We start from the raw sequence: 17,500 nt of genomic DNA, 5'->3' as shown, positions 1-17,500 counted from the left end.
TATATATGGTAATATTATTGTAGTACGTACTTGTCTGTGCGCATAATTATATATAGGCAATTAACGCACATGTAAATACAAACTTTTAAATTGTATGCGATTAGTCACGATCAACTGTCAAACGGCACTACTTTTGATGATCATTGATCCACGTTCCTATTGAGAAATGACGAGCCTGTGTTGTCTTAACGTTTTTGTATGTGAACTGTTTTTTTAAATGAAAGGAGAAGCATAAGTCCAAAAATAAGACAACTTAAATGTATTTCAGGGCTAAAAAAAACAGTTGTTCACTGCGATTAAAACACTCTTTTCTCAGATTTTGTCTCGTATTTAGTCCAAATATTCTTTAATCAAGAAGCATTTTCTAGCCATCAAACATATTGTCTTGTTAAGAAATAATGAGTCAAAATTTAGCCAAAACTTGATTATTTTATTTGTTTTAAGGAAAAACGCGCTTAATTTGTACTTAATATTTTGGAAAACAAGACAATATTTTTTGCTTGTCAAAAAAAAGCTTCTTGATTTAAGAGTTTGTAGATATGTGGACTATAAACGTGACAATAACTATGTATGAAAAGCATGTTTTGCAGTGTTGTGATGGACGCGAGTTGTCAAATGTCGGTCAGATGTTTGTAGAAGTGCTTTTTCTGTGTGTTTGACGTAACCGGCGTCGAGAAAAGCAGTGTGGTTTAAAAAAAGTGCCTATTTTTATCTGATGTTGGTCGTTCGTGCTCATAATTCAGGAGTTGTGGTTTTTGGAGAGTGTACTCGTTCATGAAGCCCCAATGATGCTGAGATCAAAACAGAATTAATAATAACGACAATTGTTTAATAAAAGTTTTCATGTATTTATCTGTGTGCTGTGTTTTCGCATAATGTGTGATATTCTGGGTGTGTTTAATCGACATCTGTGATTTCAGCGGCGTAATTTCCACGTTTGTGCCACTGAAATGCTATTGGCTGGTTTTTATAATAGGGGAGGGGCTACTCTGTCCCGCCCACGTCTTTATCTTTAAGTTCAATTTAAATCATGCATTAATCAAATCGGCACATTTCAAAGCACTTCAGGGAACTTTTAACCACATATTTTTACTATTGGGGAAAGAAAAAGGTGTATTACAATTCGAAACGTTTCGTAAAATTTCGTAACGCCAACTTAATTACCTGAAATTGATTTTAGCTAATCACGAAGCAGCTTTTGGTCTCCTCTGTGTACTGGTAAAGTCTAGAAAGGATACAGCTGCAGATACTCGCATCAATGTAGCGTAATTTTTGTGACGCTGTGCAACAATTATTAAGACTTTTACAGTAGTACGTGGGGTTGTGTGGGCGTAAATTAAATACAATTTAATTAGTAATTTCATTAATAATATGAAAAACACTGTATAATTACCAGTTTAACATTACCGTGAGGGTTGTTGTGGGGGTAGACAATAATTAAATACAATTAATTGGTCATTTAATAAAGAATATAAATAATTTCTTAGTGTAATTACGGTTTTTACATAACTGTGAGGATTGAGTTTAGGGTTGGAATAGAGGTGGGCGTTAATAAAATGTTATTTAATGGGTAATTTATACAGCTGTATTCCTTCTAGCAACAACACTACATGCTGCTATAAAGGCGGTGTTAGCGTTAGCCATTATGCTTTTTAGGCTATAATAATTTTTAGATTTGCCTTCATTAACTGTGTTTGTGTTATTGTTGTCGTTATAGATGCGGTTTTAATACCAAGGTGATTCCACAGTGTTTTACGTTTTTTGGAATGTAATACAAATGCGCCAGTAGTTGCATCGGTAACTCAAGCATAATATAAACCGAGAACAATTGATCAGATATTTGTTTTGCGACTCCTTTTATAGGCTCCTGTCCTAGAAGGCGGGCTTTATTCGCCATGTAGCGATCGCTGATTGGCTGCTGTACTAGAAGGCGGGCTTTATTCGCCATGTAGCGATCGCTGATTGGCTGCTGTACTAGAAGGCGGGCTTTATTCGCCATGTAGCGATCGCTGATTGGCTGCTGTACTAGAAGGCGGGCTTTATTCGCCATGTAGCGATCGCTGATAGGCTCCTGTCCAAGAAGGCAAGCTTTATTCGCCATGTAGCAATCGCTGATTGGCTCCTGTCCAAGAAGGCGAGCTTTTTTTCACCATATAGTGATCGCTGATTGGCTCCTGTATTAGAAGGCGGGGCTTAATTCGCCATAAATCTATTGCTGATTGGCTCCTGTACTAGAAGGCTGGCTTTATTTGCCATATAGCGATTGCTGATTGGCTCCTGTATTAGAAGGCGGGGCTTTATTCACCATATAGCGATCGCTGATTGGCTCCTGTACTAGAAGGCTGGCTTTATTTGCCATATAGCGATTGCTGATTGGCTCCTGTATTAGAAGGCGGGGCTTCATTCGCTATATAGCGATTGCTGATTGGCTCCTGTCCTAGAAGGTGGGCTTTATCCACCATATAGCGATTGCTGATTGGCTCCTGTCCTAGAAGGCGGGCTTTATCCACCATTTAGCGATCGCTGATTGGCTGCTGTCCTAGAAGGCGGGCTTTATTCACCATGTAGCAATCGCTGATTGGCTCCTGTACTAGAAGGCGGGCTTTATTTGCCATATAACGTTTGCTGATTGGCTCCTTCCTAGAAGGCGGGCTTTAATTGCCAAATAGCGATTGCTGATTGGCTCCTGTATTAGAAGGCGGGGCTTCATTCACCATATAGCGATCGCTGATTGGCTCCTGTACTAGAAGGCGGGCTTTATTCACCATATAGCGATCGCTGATTGGCCCCTGTCCTAAAAGGCGGGCATTATTTGCCATATAGCTATCGCTGATTGGCTCCTGTATTAGAAGGCGGGGCTTCGTTCGCCATATTGACAGTTACACTTTTCCCTATTCAAAAGTATACGACTGACATGTCTAGTGTATTCTATAGTTTTTTTTACGCACCTTTAAAATACAGTAACACACCGCATAACTGTCTTACAGTAAAATACAGTTAATATTACAGTAACATACTGGGTAATTTACATAAATCGTTATCAGTGTAAATAAACGAATCAAACTGACATCACCACAGTTCTGCATGGCAGTACAGGAAATGAGAATTAAATCGAAGACATTTTCCCCTATTTGTGTCACCTCCACACTCATCAAGCCAAAGCTAGACCCATGTGTGATGTTATGAACCACTGTGACGGATGTTATTGGCCTTATAATGGCCATAATCCCTCAATGTGTGTCATCGTGGTTATTTATGACATGATAAATTCAAAGGGAGTGACGCACGGAGAACCGCTGGAAAATCCACACTCTTTTCTCCCTGAGGTGAAATATTTTTTCAAGAGAATAAGAATCTTTCATGTAGTTTAAATTGGAAATGAAAAATACGGTGCTCCGCATAAATGAGCACACCACACTCTGAAAAATGAATATTTTGCTGAGTTTCTTAGTGAATATAGCGCATATATTTTAGTGCAAAACAGATTTATTAAACAGATAAATTTATTAAAATGATGTTTTAGTCACTAAACATCTTTAGAAATATAAAAATTACACATTTAAGATCATGTGAAATATTGAAATATAAAATACAAAATGCAAGCCAGGCTCATTTTGATTACACACCCCTGTATACATTTATGAAGAGCACCAAATACGCCCCAGGAGCTATGTTTTTTGCAGTTTTTGTTTTCGAGAATCCACTAGCATGGAGCAACCCTCCCGTTTTTCTTAGGATTCTCCCGTATTTTACAGTTCTATCCCGCTATCATCCCGTAAAGGTATTTTCCTGTTTTTCTCCTGTATTTTCAATCTTTCTATGAAGGGTGGCAATAAACAGAGCCGATCCTCCCTATACGCAACCCATGCTGCCGAACCACCAGGGGGCGCCTTTTGCTCTTAAATGTGAGTCTCTTCTGTGCTTTCGTTTTATTTAGGCATGAAAACACTTTGAAATAAATATAAATTGGAAAGGATTCCCTTCCTTTCCAATACAATCCTCAAGTCCATATAGCGGTGCGTGACTGTCAGATGCGCTCCATGGTGATATGGATTCTGTTCACACGATTTGAAGCTAACCAAAAGTGAACAACAGACATACACATAATTATACTAATAATTTCTAAACTCGTCGATCTTGGGGGGGGGGGGGGGGGGGGGGGGGTTCTTTTAAATACACTTTTTGTCTAAAATGAGCATAAAAAGTTAAGAAAGCATGCTTTCATTATAGATGTGTGTGTGCATTTTTAAAGTGACGCCTCTGTTATTTAATGTAATCAAACTAAAAATCTAATCATAAACATTCATTTAATCAGCTCTTTAATCAGAATGTTTAAATTAAACAGAGAAGAAAAGGTTAATGTGACTTTTTTTGGGGGGTTGGGGGGGGGGTATGCCTTATTTTCATATCCCAATGTTGACAGGTATGCACCAGGGACTGCTGTGTATGCTTTTTCAGATCTCAAATTTCTCTCGCGAGTGCCATTCACGCCTGCTGTTCTCAAATAAATCCATCAGAGGCCGCTGTCAACTGACTGACTGACTGACCGACCGACCGATCCCCCTTCCCTAAACCCAACCGATAGGGCTTTCAAAAGCAATCCAGAAAAAGACAAGCCCTCATGGCTGCCTGATTTTTACCACATTTTCAGATCTTACCACGTTCTCACCTTATTATTTACTAGTTTATTTAATTTTTTGGTGAATCACTCAGTTCCCCTATAGCACCCGGAGGAAACCCACACCAACACGGGAGGAACATACAAACTCCACAGAGCAATACCAACTGACCCAGCTGGGACTCGAACCAGCAACCTCCTTGCTGTGAGGCCACAGTGCTAACCACAGAGCCACTGTGCCGCCTAGACAGATCAGTAGAATACATTATATTTAAAAGCATAAGCATCATCGTCACATTCAAACCTGAAATAATTTTGACAAACTATAATTTTTAAGTGTGAATTTGAGTAGCATCAAGATTATTATAGTTTTGCATGTTTAAAATTTGTTTCTATATCAATATTTCTATTTAATTTGCTTTAAATTTCAGTTTAGTTTTAGTTGGTTTCATTAATTTGTATAAAAACATTATTATTGACCAGTAGTTTTAGTTTTTCGTTTACTACAATAACCTTGCACATTCGGAAAGCTCGTTTTTTCTAGTTCTAGTGCACTTCAATGTGCTGTCTATGTAGGGTGCTGAGTAAATATTAGCACACGGCCATCTGGAGCGCGTCTCTAGCACATGGACTTGATCTCTCTCTCTCTCTCTCTCTCTCTCTCTCTCTCTCTCTCTCTCTCTCTCTCTCTCTCTCTCTCTCTCTCTCTCTCTAACGGGACAAGCTCTAGCCTAATCCGCTTCCTACAGGCGTCCAGATAACCAAGACAATACACACTCGCATTTAACACCTCCAAAACAACAGCAGCAGGCAACCATGATCATAGACGTCCCCGTTATTCTGTCCGCACTTTTCTTCACTGTCATCGCCATAATAATCGCATCGACGCTCCTGGCGAAGAAACCTGCGCCGAAGAAAGAGCCGAAGGAGAAGAGAGACGAGCGGCTGACTGAGCTCCAGCAGCCCGCAGAGGAGCAGCATGTCCCGGCTACAGCTCTGAGGAGGGAAGACCCCTGTCATGCGGAACTCATCTCACCTGTGCAGGTAAAACGCCGCTCACACGAGCATTGCGATGTTTTATGTGTACTGGTGAGGGGTAGTTTACTCAAAAATGATAATCCGTCATTATTTAGGCCACTCACTTGATGATATTTTTGTTGGGTTGAACAACACGAAAGCAGATATTTTGAAGAATGTTGGAAACTGTTTACCATTGACTTCCAATTGAGGTAGTTGGTTTTATATTCGCACAATCGGACTTTCTTCTTTCTTCTTGGGATATTTAGTGTATTCTGACGTATAGTATCCTCTGATTAGCTATTTCAGAGGCCACCGCAAGTCAAACTATACAACACATTTAAAATTAAAATATGTTTAAACGACACTCGCCGGCCACTTTATTAGGTACACCTTACTAGTACCGACTTGGGCCCTTTTTTGCCTTCAGAACTGCCTTAATCCTTCGTGGTGTGGATTCAACAAGCTACTGCAAATATTCCTCAGAGATTTTGCTCCATATTGACATGATAGCATCACGCAGTTGCTGCACATCCATGATGCCAATCTCCCGTTCCACCACATCCCAAAGGTGCTCTATTGGATTGAACTCTGGTGACTGTGGAGGCCATTTGAGTACAGTGAACTCATTGTCATGTTTAAGAAACCAGTCTTAGATGATTCACGCTTTATGACATGGTGCGTTATCCTGCTGGAAGTAGCCATCAGAAGATGAGTACACTGTGGTCATAAAGGGATGGACATGGTCAGCAACAATACTCGGGTAGGCTGTGGTGTTGACACGATGCTCAATTGGTACTAATGAGCCCAAAGTGTGCCAAGAAATTATCCACAACACCATTACACCACCACCACCAGCCTGAACCGCTGATACAAGGATATAGATCAGCAGTTTCTGAAATACTCTGACCAGCCTGTCTGGCACCAACAACCATGCCACGTTCAAAGTCACTTAAATCCCTTTTCCTCTCCATTCTGATGCTCGGTTTGAACTGCAGCAGATCGTCTTAACCATGTCTACATGCCCAAATGCATTGAGTTGCTGCCATGTGATTGGCTGATTAGAAATTCACGTTAACGAGCAGTTGGAGAGGTGTACCTAATAAAGTGGCCGGTGAGTGTATATGTAGAAACAAACAGCTATTTTACAAGAAAAGTGTCCTGTGAGCACTTATGATGTTCATCGGTGCTCTTGAAGTGTTCTTTTCAGAGCGTTGAATGACTTTTTCACGCACTGATTGATTGGCATGATCATGCATTCACAATAATATGAGTCGTTATAAGGGTGGTCAAATGCGTATGTATACTGTCTATTATTTTAAACATTTATATTATTATTTAAGATACAGATCAGAGAAAACTAGATCTCACTATTTAGAGGACTGACCCCGTCTACATGTCGTTTGGACGTCCTTCAGGGGGGATCAAGCTTTAATTGGGGGGGTCAATCCCTGGATGTATACTGATCAAAAAAGTATGTGCATTTAAAAGCAAATTATTAGTCTGGGACATTTTTAAATGTCATATATACAGTGTGTATATATATAATAATAATAATAATAAAAATGTAAACGGTCAATATTGTACATACTCACCGGCCACTTTATTAGGTACACCTGTCTAACTGCTTGTTGACACAAATTTGCCTTAAAAACTGTACTCAAATGGCCTCCACAGTCACCAGAGCTCAATCCAATAGAGCACCTTTGGGATGTGGTGGAAAAGGAGATTGGCATCATGGATGTGCAGCAACTGCGTGATGCTATCATGTCAATATGGAGCAAAATCTCTGAGCAATATTTCCAGTAGCTTGTTGAATCTACGCCACGAAGGATTAAGGCAGTTCTGAAGGCAAAAGGAGGTCCAACCTGGTACTAGCAAGGTGTACCTAATAAAGTGGCCGGGGAGTGTGGATTATTCCAGCCGAATTAAAAGAAATAAGACATTCTCAGTGGACGAATGTAATAGGAAATACTGTATTCCTGCACCTGTTAAACGTCACGTCAGCAAATTAAAATTTCACACGAGGGCTGATCATTTTGTCATGTCATCATTGTGCGCTAGCAAAATAAACAGACACAATTTCACACAGATCCATTCATTCATTCATTTTCCTTCGGCTTAGTCCCTTTATTTATCAGGGGTCGCCACAGTTAAATGAACCGCCAACTAATCCAGAATATTTTTTAAGTAGCAGATGCTCTTCCAGCTGCCACCCAGTAATGGAAAACATCCATACACACTCATACACACACTCACTCATACACTACAGGCAATTTAGTTTATCAATTCCCCTATAGCGCATGTGTTTGCACTGTGTGGGAATACGAGGAGAACATGCAAACTCCACACAGAAATGACAACTGACCCAGCCAAGGCTCGAACAAGCAACCTTCTTGCTGTAAGGCTACAGTGCTTACCACTGAGCCAGCATGTCGGCCTTCACAGATCTTCAATCTTTATATGAAAGGACTTTTACTATACTGTAACTTTAATCCTCTCACTCCACTGTAATCTCTCAGTAGATAAGTTACATGACAAAACATACTGTAGTAAATAGTGTTTATGAGCATTGGAAAGTCTATGGCAGGGTACTGGAGAGGAGGATCCGGGCTGATGGTTGAATCTAGGATCCAGGAGGAACAATGCGGTTTTCGTTCCACAGGGTTGGACGAGCATCCGCTGCGTAAAAAATTGCTGGATAAGTTGGCGGTTCATTCCGCTGTGGCGACCCCGGATTAATAAAGGGACTTAAGCCGACATTAAAATGAATGGCTTTACTGTGGTATGGTTCAAAAACACTGCAGTATTCACTGTGAATAACTTGATCTTGGCCTGGACTGAACGTTTCTGTTGCTCGGCCTATTTTAAACATCACACTGGTGGACGTGATGTTGTTCAGCAGTGTTTTGTGACCTTTCCCGCGAGCGCACGTTTTGGTCTTGACTTAGAAATTGTCCGCCGCAGCAGAAACCAGAGCTCCTGTGCGCCTATGTATGGCTTCAAACGTATATCTGCTATATTTAAAAGTGTATATTGTGTGACAGGCTTCTGCTGAGAGTGTGTGTGTGTGTGTATGTTTGTGAATGTACATGACAGGATCTCAGAGCTTCAATCGTCAACACTGATGAAAATATTTAGTGTTGTTATCACAGCGTTGGCCTAGATCACCTGATTAAACCTGCCATATATACTGCATTGATCCAATATCTTAAATTGATCCCTGTTATCTGCGTAGTACTTGTGTGGTAGAGCTCAAAATGACTCCAGAATTGGTTGTACATGCTCATTTATTGGTGTGTGTGTGTGTGTGTGTTTCTGAGCTGTGTTCTGTTTGCTCAAACAGGCTGAGGAGCCGGTGTCTGCAGTCGCGCCTGTGATTGAGGATGTGGGAGTTTTGGAGGATCAACCTGAGAGCATCGCAGTGCAACACACACCTGTGCAGGTAAGAGATGGGATGTGATGTAGCAGTGCGATCAGAAAGCCTAAATAGTGTCCACATGTGAAATTATGCTGCATGATACTGGAAAAACATGCGGGATTGTTGTTGAGTATTGCTATAACGATATAACATTTCCCGCTAACCTAAAATTCATGATATACTGAAGAATGCTGGATAAAACCAAGTCGGTATCGCTGCAGCCCGGAGACCCCCAAGTGGGAGGGATTACACCGCATGTAGCTTGGGTGGCCTATAAGTGGGCGGGACTTAAACCACAAGTAGGTTGGGTTTAAGTGGTGTATGGTGGAGAGTAGACATTAACAAAACACATTAGGTTACTGTGAGGTTGGGTTTAGGTCAGGCTGGAAAATGACCAGCTAAATCCAGCTAAAACCAGCTTGACCAGCCTGGTCTAAGGTGGACATAGCTGGTATTGGCTGGGCTCCCAGCCTGGCTAGGCTGGTCAAGCTGGTTTTAGCTGGTCATCTCCCAGCCTGACCAGCTAAGACCAGGCTGGAAATGGCTGGAAACCAGCCTGGAAGTGGCCAAAACCCTTCTAAAACCAGCCTGGTCAACCAGCTAAAACCAGCCAACCAGCCTAGGCTGGTTTAAGCTGGATTTTTCAGCAGGGAAACGACAACAACGACATTATTAAGGTGAAAGCTTTAAAACACAATTAAAGCAGTAACGTTAAATAAGCTCCTGAACCGACTACACACAGAAACCCGTTTTCAGAGTAAATCATTGTAATTTATGTACACTATGGTGATTTTTTTTTTTCAGGAGTATAAGCAAACTACCCTATTGGAAAATCCAGCTTAAACCAGCCTAGGCTGGTTTTAGCTGGTTGACCAGGCTGGTTTTAAGTCAAGTCAAGTCAAGTTTTATTTGTCACATACATAGTTATACAAAGTATGACCAGCAGTGAAATGTAGGTCAGGTCCGCTCCAGAGATAGTGCAAGTATAGATAAACAAAAAATTACATATTAAGGAAAGAGAAGAAAAAAAAAAGCGTGCAAAAAAAAAAGATGTGCAAAAAATTATACAAGGTAATAAGAATAGCAGCAATATGATGTACTTATGAATATGACTACTACAATGATAAATACGAAAAAATCACGTAATGTGTAACACCGGGGGTCTGTTCTTCGTACGTGGATTACTCAGTTAGCTGGATTTGGATATTGACGATTTGACACGATCCAGGATCGTTTCGTTCTTCAAAGCTGTTCCTAGAGTTGTTGTCATGGCAACAGATCTGCTAGGTCAAACCTGATCGGGAGCAGGTTCAAGTCATATAAACAGGATTAGATCGGCTCAGTTCAAGCAAAGATAATACAGAAAGTATGTACCGAGTTCTGATATTTTCTTACAGTAAAAGTTATATACACTTGGGAAAATAGTAGTTTTTAACTATATATATAAAGTTATAGTCATTAATAAAATAAATAAAGTTTTACATATTAATAAAACTTATGCAATCTGCACCCTCGAAATGAAAGTACAAAGACTGCCACCTGGTGGTGCAAAGAGAAAACTTCTTGATATGAACTTTTTAGATCGCTTTAGTACAAATTGTGTATAATAGAAATGCGCAATATGTGACTTTTTTTAAAAGCAATAATACATTTATGCAGTCATAAACATGTTTTGACAGTTAATATGCCAGTGATGCTTCACAAAAGTTGCAGACGCCTTTACCAATATCAAAATGCTTTTGGAAACAACCAGTTATTCTTTACACCGATTAAAAAACTGTACTATAATAAAGAAAATCTTTTCTAAATGTAGAACTAAATACATTGATATGCATTGAAATACATGATGAATACTCTTGACACATGAAAGTGTAAAGCCTGCAGCTCACAACAAATGTCAAGTTCTTGCGTGTCATATTAAACAAGCCGTTTGCTGCTAATTTGATGTAATTTTGCTCACATGGATAATTGAATATTAATCAGATGATGTCATTACGCTGCTGTGCCGTCAGCCAATCGTTGCATTGCTGATCATGATTTCGAGGATCAATAGATCTGTCCTTAACAACACACGCAGCGATCTCAGATCAGTTCATCCAGACATTCTAATCTGATTCGCGAACTCGTTTGAAGAACCAAATAAGCGAGAGATCAGTTATCAAGATTAAAAGATCCAGGATCTGCCAAATCATCTTAGATCATTTAAGCGAGGTACGAAGAACGGACCCCGGGTTAGAATTTAGTAGCCTAATGGCCTGGGGAAAGAAACTCCTCCTAAGTCTCTCAGTTTTTGCCATCAAGCTACGAAATCGTTTTCTAGATGGAAGCAAAGTGAATAGATAATTGTCAGGATGGTTTAAGTCCTTACAGATTTTAACAGCTCTGTTCTTACAGCGTTTAATATAGATGTCCTGTAAGGAGGGGAAAGCAGACCCTGAGATGCGCTCAGCTAAACGCACAACTCTTTGAAGTGCTTTGCGGTCTTGGTTTGAGCTGTTTCCATACCACACTGAGATACCTCAGCCATTTCCAGCCTGGTCCTAGCTGGTCAGGCTGGAAAATGACCAGCTAAAACCAGCTTGACCAGCCTGGACATAGCTGGTTTTGGCTGGTCATCTCCCAGCCTGACCAGCTAAAACCAGACTGGAAATGGCTGGAAACCAGCCTGGAAATGGCCAAAACCCCTCTAAAACCAGCCTGGTCAACCAGCTAAAACCAGCCAAAAAAAAAGCTGTTTTTTTAGTAGGGTGGCTACTGTACAAACCACTTTTGTCCAATTACTTTCCTTATTATGACAGAACTTCAATTTTCACCCTTTAAAGCAGACCCCACATTGTGGAAAATATCCGTAAGTGCGCAGTTTTTCTGTATTTTTTGATTCATGTTTTTATTTTGCCCAGTTTATTTCTGCTTTTGAATTGCATTATGGGATTTTGATCTTTCTTCCAACAACTTTTAACATTGAAAAGTGTGAAAAAGTGACTTTTATTGTGATTTGTAATAGTTTGCAGTGCTATATTGTCTGTGTTGGTGTCGTATATTACGCTACAAACACCTTATAATAAACTGCAGCACATTTCCTGCTATTTCACACACTTATTTCTCTAGATATAGTACATTATATTATTTCAAACAACTAAAAACATCACTAAAAGTCACTTTGTTAAACTGTAGAGTTGATTATTTAACATTAAAAGTGGACAGAGCAGAGATCAACATCCCATAATGCACTTCACCACTGTAAATAAACAGAAAACTCAATTAAAAGCACAGATGTTTTGCTCAGTGCATAACTCCACAGTGGACCACATTAGCTCTTCTTTTTATTTGTAACATCGCTGGATGCAAAGCATGATATAAAATTCAAATGAAGTAAAACAGAAGTGCTTTCTGTGTGCAAACTGCCCGTGATCTAGCGCACTGAAAACAGAGCCAGCGTGTCTGTGATGCTGTAAATGCTGTGAACGGCCACACATGAGAAGCATTAGCGCTGGTCGGACCCTCGGGGATCCATTACACAGCTTCCTTATGTAACTCTGATACAGCCTGCCTTACTATAATGGGGAAATCCCGGCCAGAATGCGTCCCGTCTCCCTCAGGCAGACTGCAGTTTTGGGCTAACTGCAGCGTATGATGGCAGATGTGTGTTAGAAAGTTACAAAATGCAAACTTATTGAACCTCTAAGCTCAAAAAGTGTTTGCAAAGTTGATGGTAGAAAATGCACTGAAAAAAAAAAGCTTTTCTTATTTAAGATTTTTGTCGTCTTTCTAGACCAACACTCAGAAAATGAGTTCTGTTTACTACACCGCAGAACTTGCAGTGTTATTTTAATTCTAAAAGAGTTCCGAAATGAGTGAACACACACTCGCTGGCCACTTTAATAGGTACACCTGTCCAACTGCTCGTTAACGCAAATTTCTAATCAGCCAATCACATGGCAGCAACTCAATGCATTTAGGCATGTAGACATGGTTAAGTCGATCTGCTTAAAGCGAGCATCAGTATGGGGAAGAAAGGGGATTTAAGTGACTGAATGTGGCATGGTTGTTGGTGCCATGGTCTGAATATTTCAGAAACTGCTGATCTATTGGGATTTTCACGCACAACCATCTCTAGGGTTTACAGAGAGCGGTCTGAATAAAGAGGAAATATCCAGCGAGCGGCAGTTCTGTGGGCGCAAATGCCTTGCTGATGCCAGAGGTCAGAGGAGAATGGCCAGACTGGTTCCAGCTAAAAGAAAGCCCATTAGTAGCAAGTATTGTTACTAATGAGTAGTATTGTTGCTCACCATGTCCATCCCTTTATGAGCACAGTGTCTCCATCTTCTGATGACTGCTTCCAGCAGGATAACACACCATGTCATAAAGCTCAATCATCTCAGACTGGTTTCTTGAACATGACGATGAGTTCACTGTACTCAAATGGCCTCCACAGTCACCAGATCTCAATCCAATAGAGCAGCTTAGGGTTGTGGTGGAAGTGTCTTGAAAAATATCTAGTCTATTAGTATGTGCTGTCATCATGGCAAAGAGAAAATAAATCAGTTATTAGAAATAGGTTATTAAAGCTATAATCAGAAACTCCGCTCTCCATTAAACAGAAATAAACAGAGGGGCTAATAATTCTTCCACTGTGTATATATAAATATTGTATAAACTCTGGATAGCTGTTTTTTAATGCTATCCTTGTGTCTTTTAAGTGTGAAGCAGTTTGAGAATTAAGTTGTAAACTTTTTTTGGACATTAAAGCATGTAAACCTGTTCAAATACACCGATTAAACTAAATAACAACCATTTAACATTGCATCAAATGAGCTTTTTAACAAATGTATGAGCAGTGCTGGGAATAAAAGCTGGAACATAATAGATCGCTCTTCAGCAGTGTTTGGGGGTTTTATCAGTGAATGTCTCTCATGCAGAAGCTTGAACATTTATTGATTGTAAATTAGACATTTATTGAGGCTGTAAAGCAGATTTGCATGAGCTGGTTCCTTGTACCTGATGAATGAGAGCCTAACTAAACACACTACAAAAACACTTTTCCTATTAAGAGTTTAGACTTGTTTTTAGTCCAAATATCCAACAACGTTTAAATCAAGAAGCGTTTTCTCGACAAGTACAACATACTGTATAGTTTTCTGAATGATGAGTCTCAACGAGTTTCTGCTTAAAACAGCTAAAAAATATGCACTACCATCGTAGCAGAAGGAAAATAAATAAGTAATTAAAAGTATTGTTTAGAAATGTTGAAAATATCCTTCTTTCTGTCAAACAGACACTGGGGAAACATTTGATAAAGTTTAGCATGTCATGGTTTTAAAGGTAAAATTAAGCCAAAAATGAAAATGTTCGCACCAAGTGTGCCGCAAGCCTGCGTTTGAGTGAAGGTTTCGGCCGTTAGATCGCCCCCTGGGGGCTGGCTGCAGTACAAGTCATAAAGCCCGCCTCCTCCGTGTTAATGAAGGAGACTTGAGCCCAAATAAAAAAAAATATTACACTTGCAATAAAATGTCCCGAAAGATAGTTCTGGTCGATTAAGGCACTGGTTATTGTGCTGAAATAGGTGCAGATCTTCATTTTTGTAAACAGTTTGTTTTTAGCAGTAATTTAATGCTGGGCGTGTCATCGTGATTGACAGCTGTGATTGACAGTTTCTCAAAGCAGCGCGTCTGAGCTTCGGCAGGAGACTGAAGTAGACTGAAATGTTATTATTCGATTTCTGTGTTATTTTACCATGACAAAATGAGTTCAGCAGTAAACTATAGTTTCTGACATACATGATCCTGGTGGAACACTGTTTATTCGCTAAGTTCAGGGCTTTTTTCGGGCTTTATTAGTTTGCTGATACACGCCTAACCACCCAGATAGCAAAACACAGTTCCGGCTAGATTCTCGCCTGCCAGAGACTTATCTCTTAGAGCTCAGACTGACTAATGTTACCTCTGCTGGACCTACTCCGGATGCCTGGACTCACTACCCGATTCCAGCCCGAGTCAATCGAGCCAGATGCGGCGGCCGAGCGAGCAGGCGCTGCCGCATGCGAGCCGGAATCAGCCCGCGACGCCGCGAGTAAGTTATGCGCTGCGGCCTGGAGCTGGCACGATTGAATATATAAAACCCTCATATTTATTAACGTTATTACATCCATTTGTGTTGATATGACAGCAAACGCATGCTGAGAAGTTCGGGGGGCGTGGTTGATTTTACATAAAGCGTTTGGTTGGAAGCTCGACTCTGCTCATTTTCGCGGCTCCTCCTCTGGCTCCATCAGACAATCCTTCTGCGCATGTCTGGCTCCAATTTCAGCAGTCTTTTGCGACAGTTTGTGCCCGTCAAGCAGGCGTTTTGCCCTCAAGGCGTTCAATGGGAAAAAGGGCTGTCGCGTCGTCCATATTTTTTACAGTCATTGGTTCGCACCCTTAAGTGATTTTTTTAAACCTTTATGAGTTTTTTTTTTTTTTTTTTTTGAAGAATGTTGGAAACTGGTAGCCATTGACTTCTACACTGCAAAAACTGCTTTTCTTACTAGTTTCTAGTCCAAATATCTTAAAATTCCTAAATCAAGAAGCATTTTCTAGACAAGAAAAACATGTAGTCTTGTTTTCAGAATTAATATGCCAAAATTAGGTGAGTTTTTCCTTAAAACAAGCAAAATAATCTGCCAATGGGGTCAGCAAAATAATCTTACGTCAAAAAAAAAACAAGATTAATTTGCTTACCCCATTGGCAGATTATTGTGCTTGTTTTAAGGAAAAACTCACTTAATATTGGCATATTATTTCTCAAAACAAGACAGTATGTTTTGCTTGTCTAGAAAATGCTTCTTGATATAAGAAATTTTAGATATTTAGACTAGAAACAAGACAAAAAATCTAAGCAAGAAAAGCATTTTTTGCAGTGTATGGTAGGGGCGGAAGAGTTTTTTCCCCCCAACATTCTTCAAAATATCTTCTTTTGTGTTGAATCTCAAACAGGCTTGAAACAAATGGAGGATGATTAAATTCTGACAGAATTTAAATATTAGGGGTGAACTATCGCTTTAATTCAGACCCACACGCTAAAAAAATTGAGTTTTTGTCGTGTTTCTAGTCTGAATATCGACAAATTCTTAAATCAAGAAGCATTTTCTAGACAAATACAACATATTGTCTTGTTTTTGAGTCAAAATTAAGAGAGTTTTTCCTTGAACAGTAAAATAATCAAGTTTTTGCTTTGAAATAAGAATATCTTGCTCGCTTCATTGGCAGATTTAGCTTGTTTTAAGGAAAAACTCACTTTATTTTTACTCATTATTTCCAAAAACGACTATTATGGTCGCCCACTGAAGCTAAGGTCAGCACCTGGATGGGAGACCACATGGAAAAGCTAGGTTGCTGCCAAAAGTGGTGTTAGTGAGGCCAGCAGGGGGTGCACACCCTGCGGTCTTTGTGGGTCCTAATGCCCCAGTATAGCAATGGGGACTCTATATTGCTCAGTGAGCGCCGTCTTTCGGATGAGACGATAAACCGAGGTCCCGACTCTCTGTGGTCGTTAAAAATCACAGGATGTCCTTCGAAAAAGAGTAGAGGTTTAACCCTGGCATCCTGGCCAAATCTGCCCACTGGCCTCTGTCCATCTTACCCATCTCCATATCATAACTGGCTTCATCACTCTGTCTGCTCTCCACCAATCAGCTGGTGTGTGGTGTGCGGTCTGGCCCAATATGGCTGCCGTCATGTCACCCAGGTGGATGCTGCACACTGGTGGTGGATGAGGAGATTCCCCCCAATGTGTAAAGCACTTTGAGTGCCCAGAAAAGCGCTATACAAGTGTAAGGAATTATTATAATTATTATTATTATTATTTTACTTGTCTTGTAAATGCTTCTTGATTTTAAGATTTTTTTTTAAATATTTAGATTATAAATAAGTCGGTTTTCTTGAATTTAACACACATTATTAATGTAAACTGAGTACTTTGATGGTTGTGCACCTCCGCTGCATCTCCATTTTGCATGTTTTGCGCCGTTGATAAGCAGGTTCAGCTGTGTTTGGCTGGAGGTGAAACTGAAGTCGATCTCTGGGGACGGGATTCAGACGTATGTGTTGATTAGTTTCTGGGGACGAAATAAACAATTGGATTGTGCTTGTTGTGGCGGCATGGTGGCTCAGTGGTTAGCATTGTGGCCTCACAGCAAGAAGGTCGCTTGGTCGAGTCTTGACTGGGCCAGTTGGCATTCTGTGTGGAGTTTGCATGTTTTCCCTGTGTTGGCGTGGGTTTCCTCCGGATGCACTGGTTTCCCCCAGGCGCTGTAGGTGAATTGAATAAACTAAATTGGCCGTAGTGTGTGTGTATGTGTATGTGTATGGGTGTTTGTGTTTGTGTGTGAATGAGTATGAATGGGTGTTTCCCAGGGCAGTACTGGGTTGCAGCTCCAGAACAATCCACTGTTATACAATGACTTG

General features: G+C 40.3%; 1 protein-coding gene across 1 annotated transcript in view; it reads left to right on the top strand.

Moving 5' to 3' along the window:
• Positions 1–5,342: 5,342 nt before the first annotated feature.
• si:ch73-366l1.5 overlaps positions 5,343–17,500 on the top strand; it is a gene marked incomplete in the record, with an annotated part of 44,171 nt that continues 32,013 nt past the window's right edge. Inside the window, 2 exon segments of the mRNA NM_001328072.1 lie at positions 5,343–5,662; positions 8,982–9,080. Coding sequence (NP_001315001.1) covers positions 5,435–5,662; positions 8,982–9,080 — 327 coding nt within the window.

The sequence above is a fragment of the Danio rerio genome, chromosome 3, assembly GCF_049306965.1.
Source record: "Danio rerio strain Tuebingen ecotype United States chromosome 3, GRCz12tu, whole genome shotgun sequence".
Taxonomy (NCBI): Eukaryota; Metazoa; Chordata; class Actinopteri; order Cypriniformes; family Danionidae; genus Danio; species Danio rerio.
This window is presented reverse-complemented; position numbering and strand designations above follow the sequence as displayed.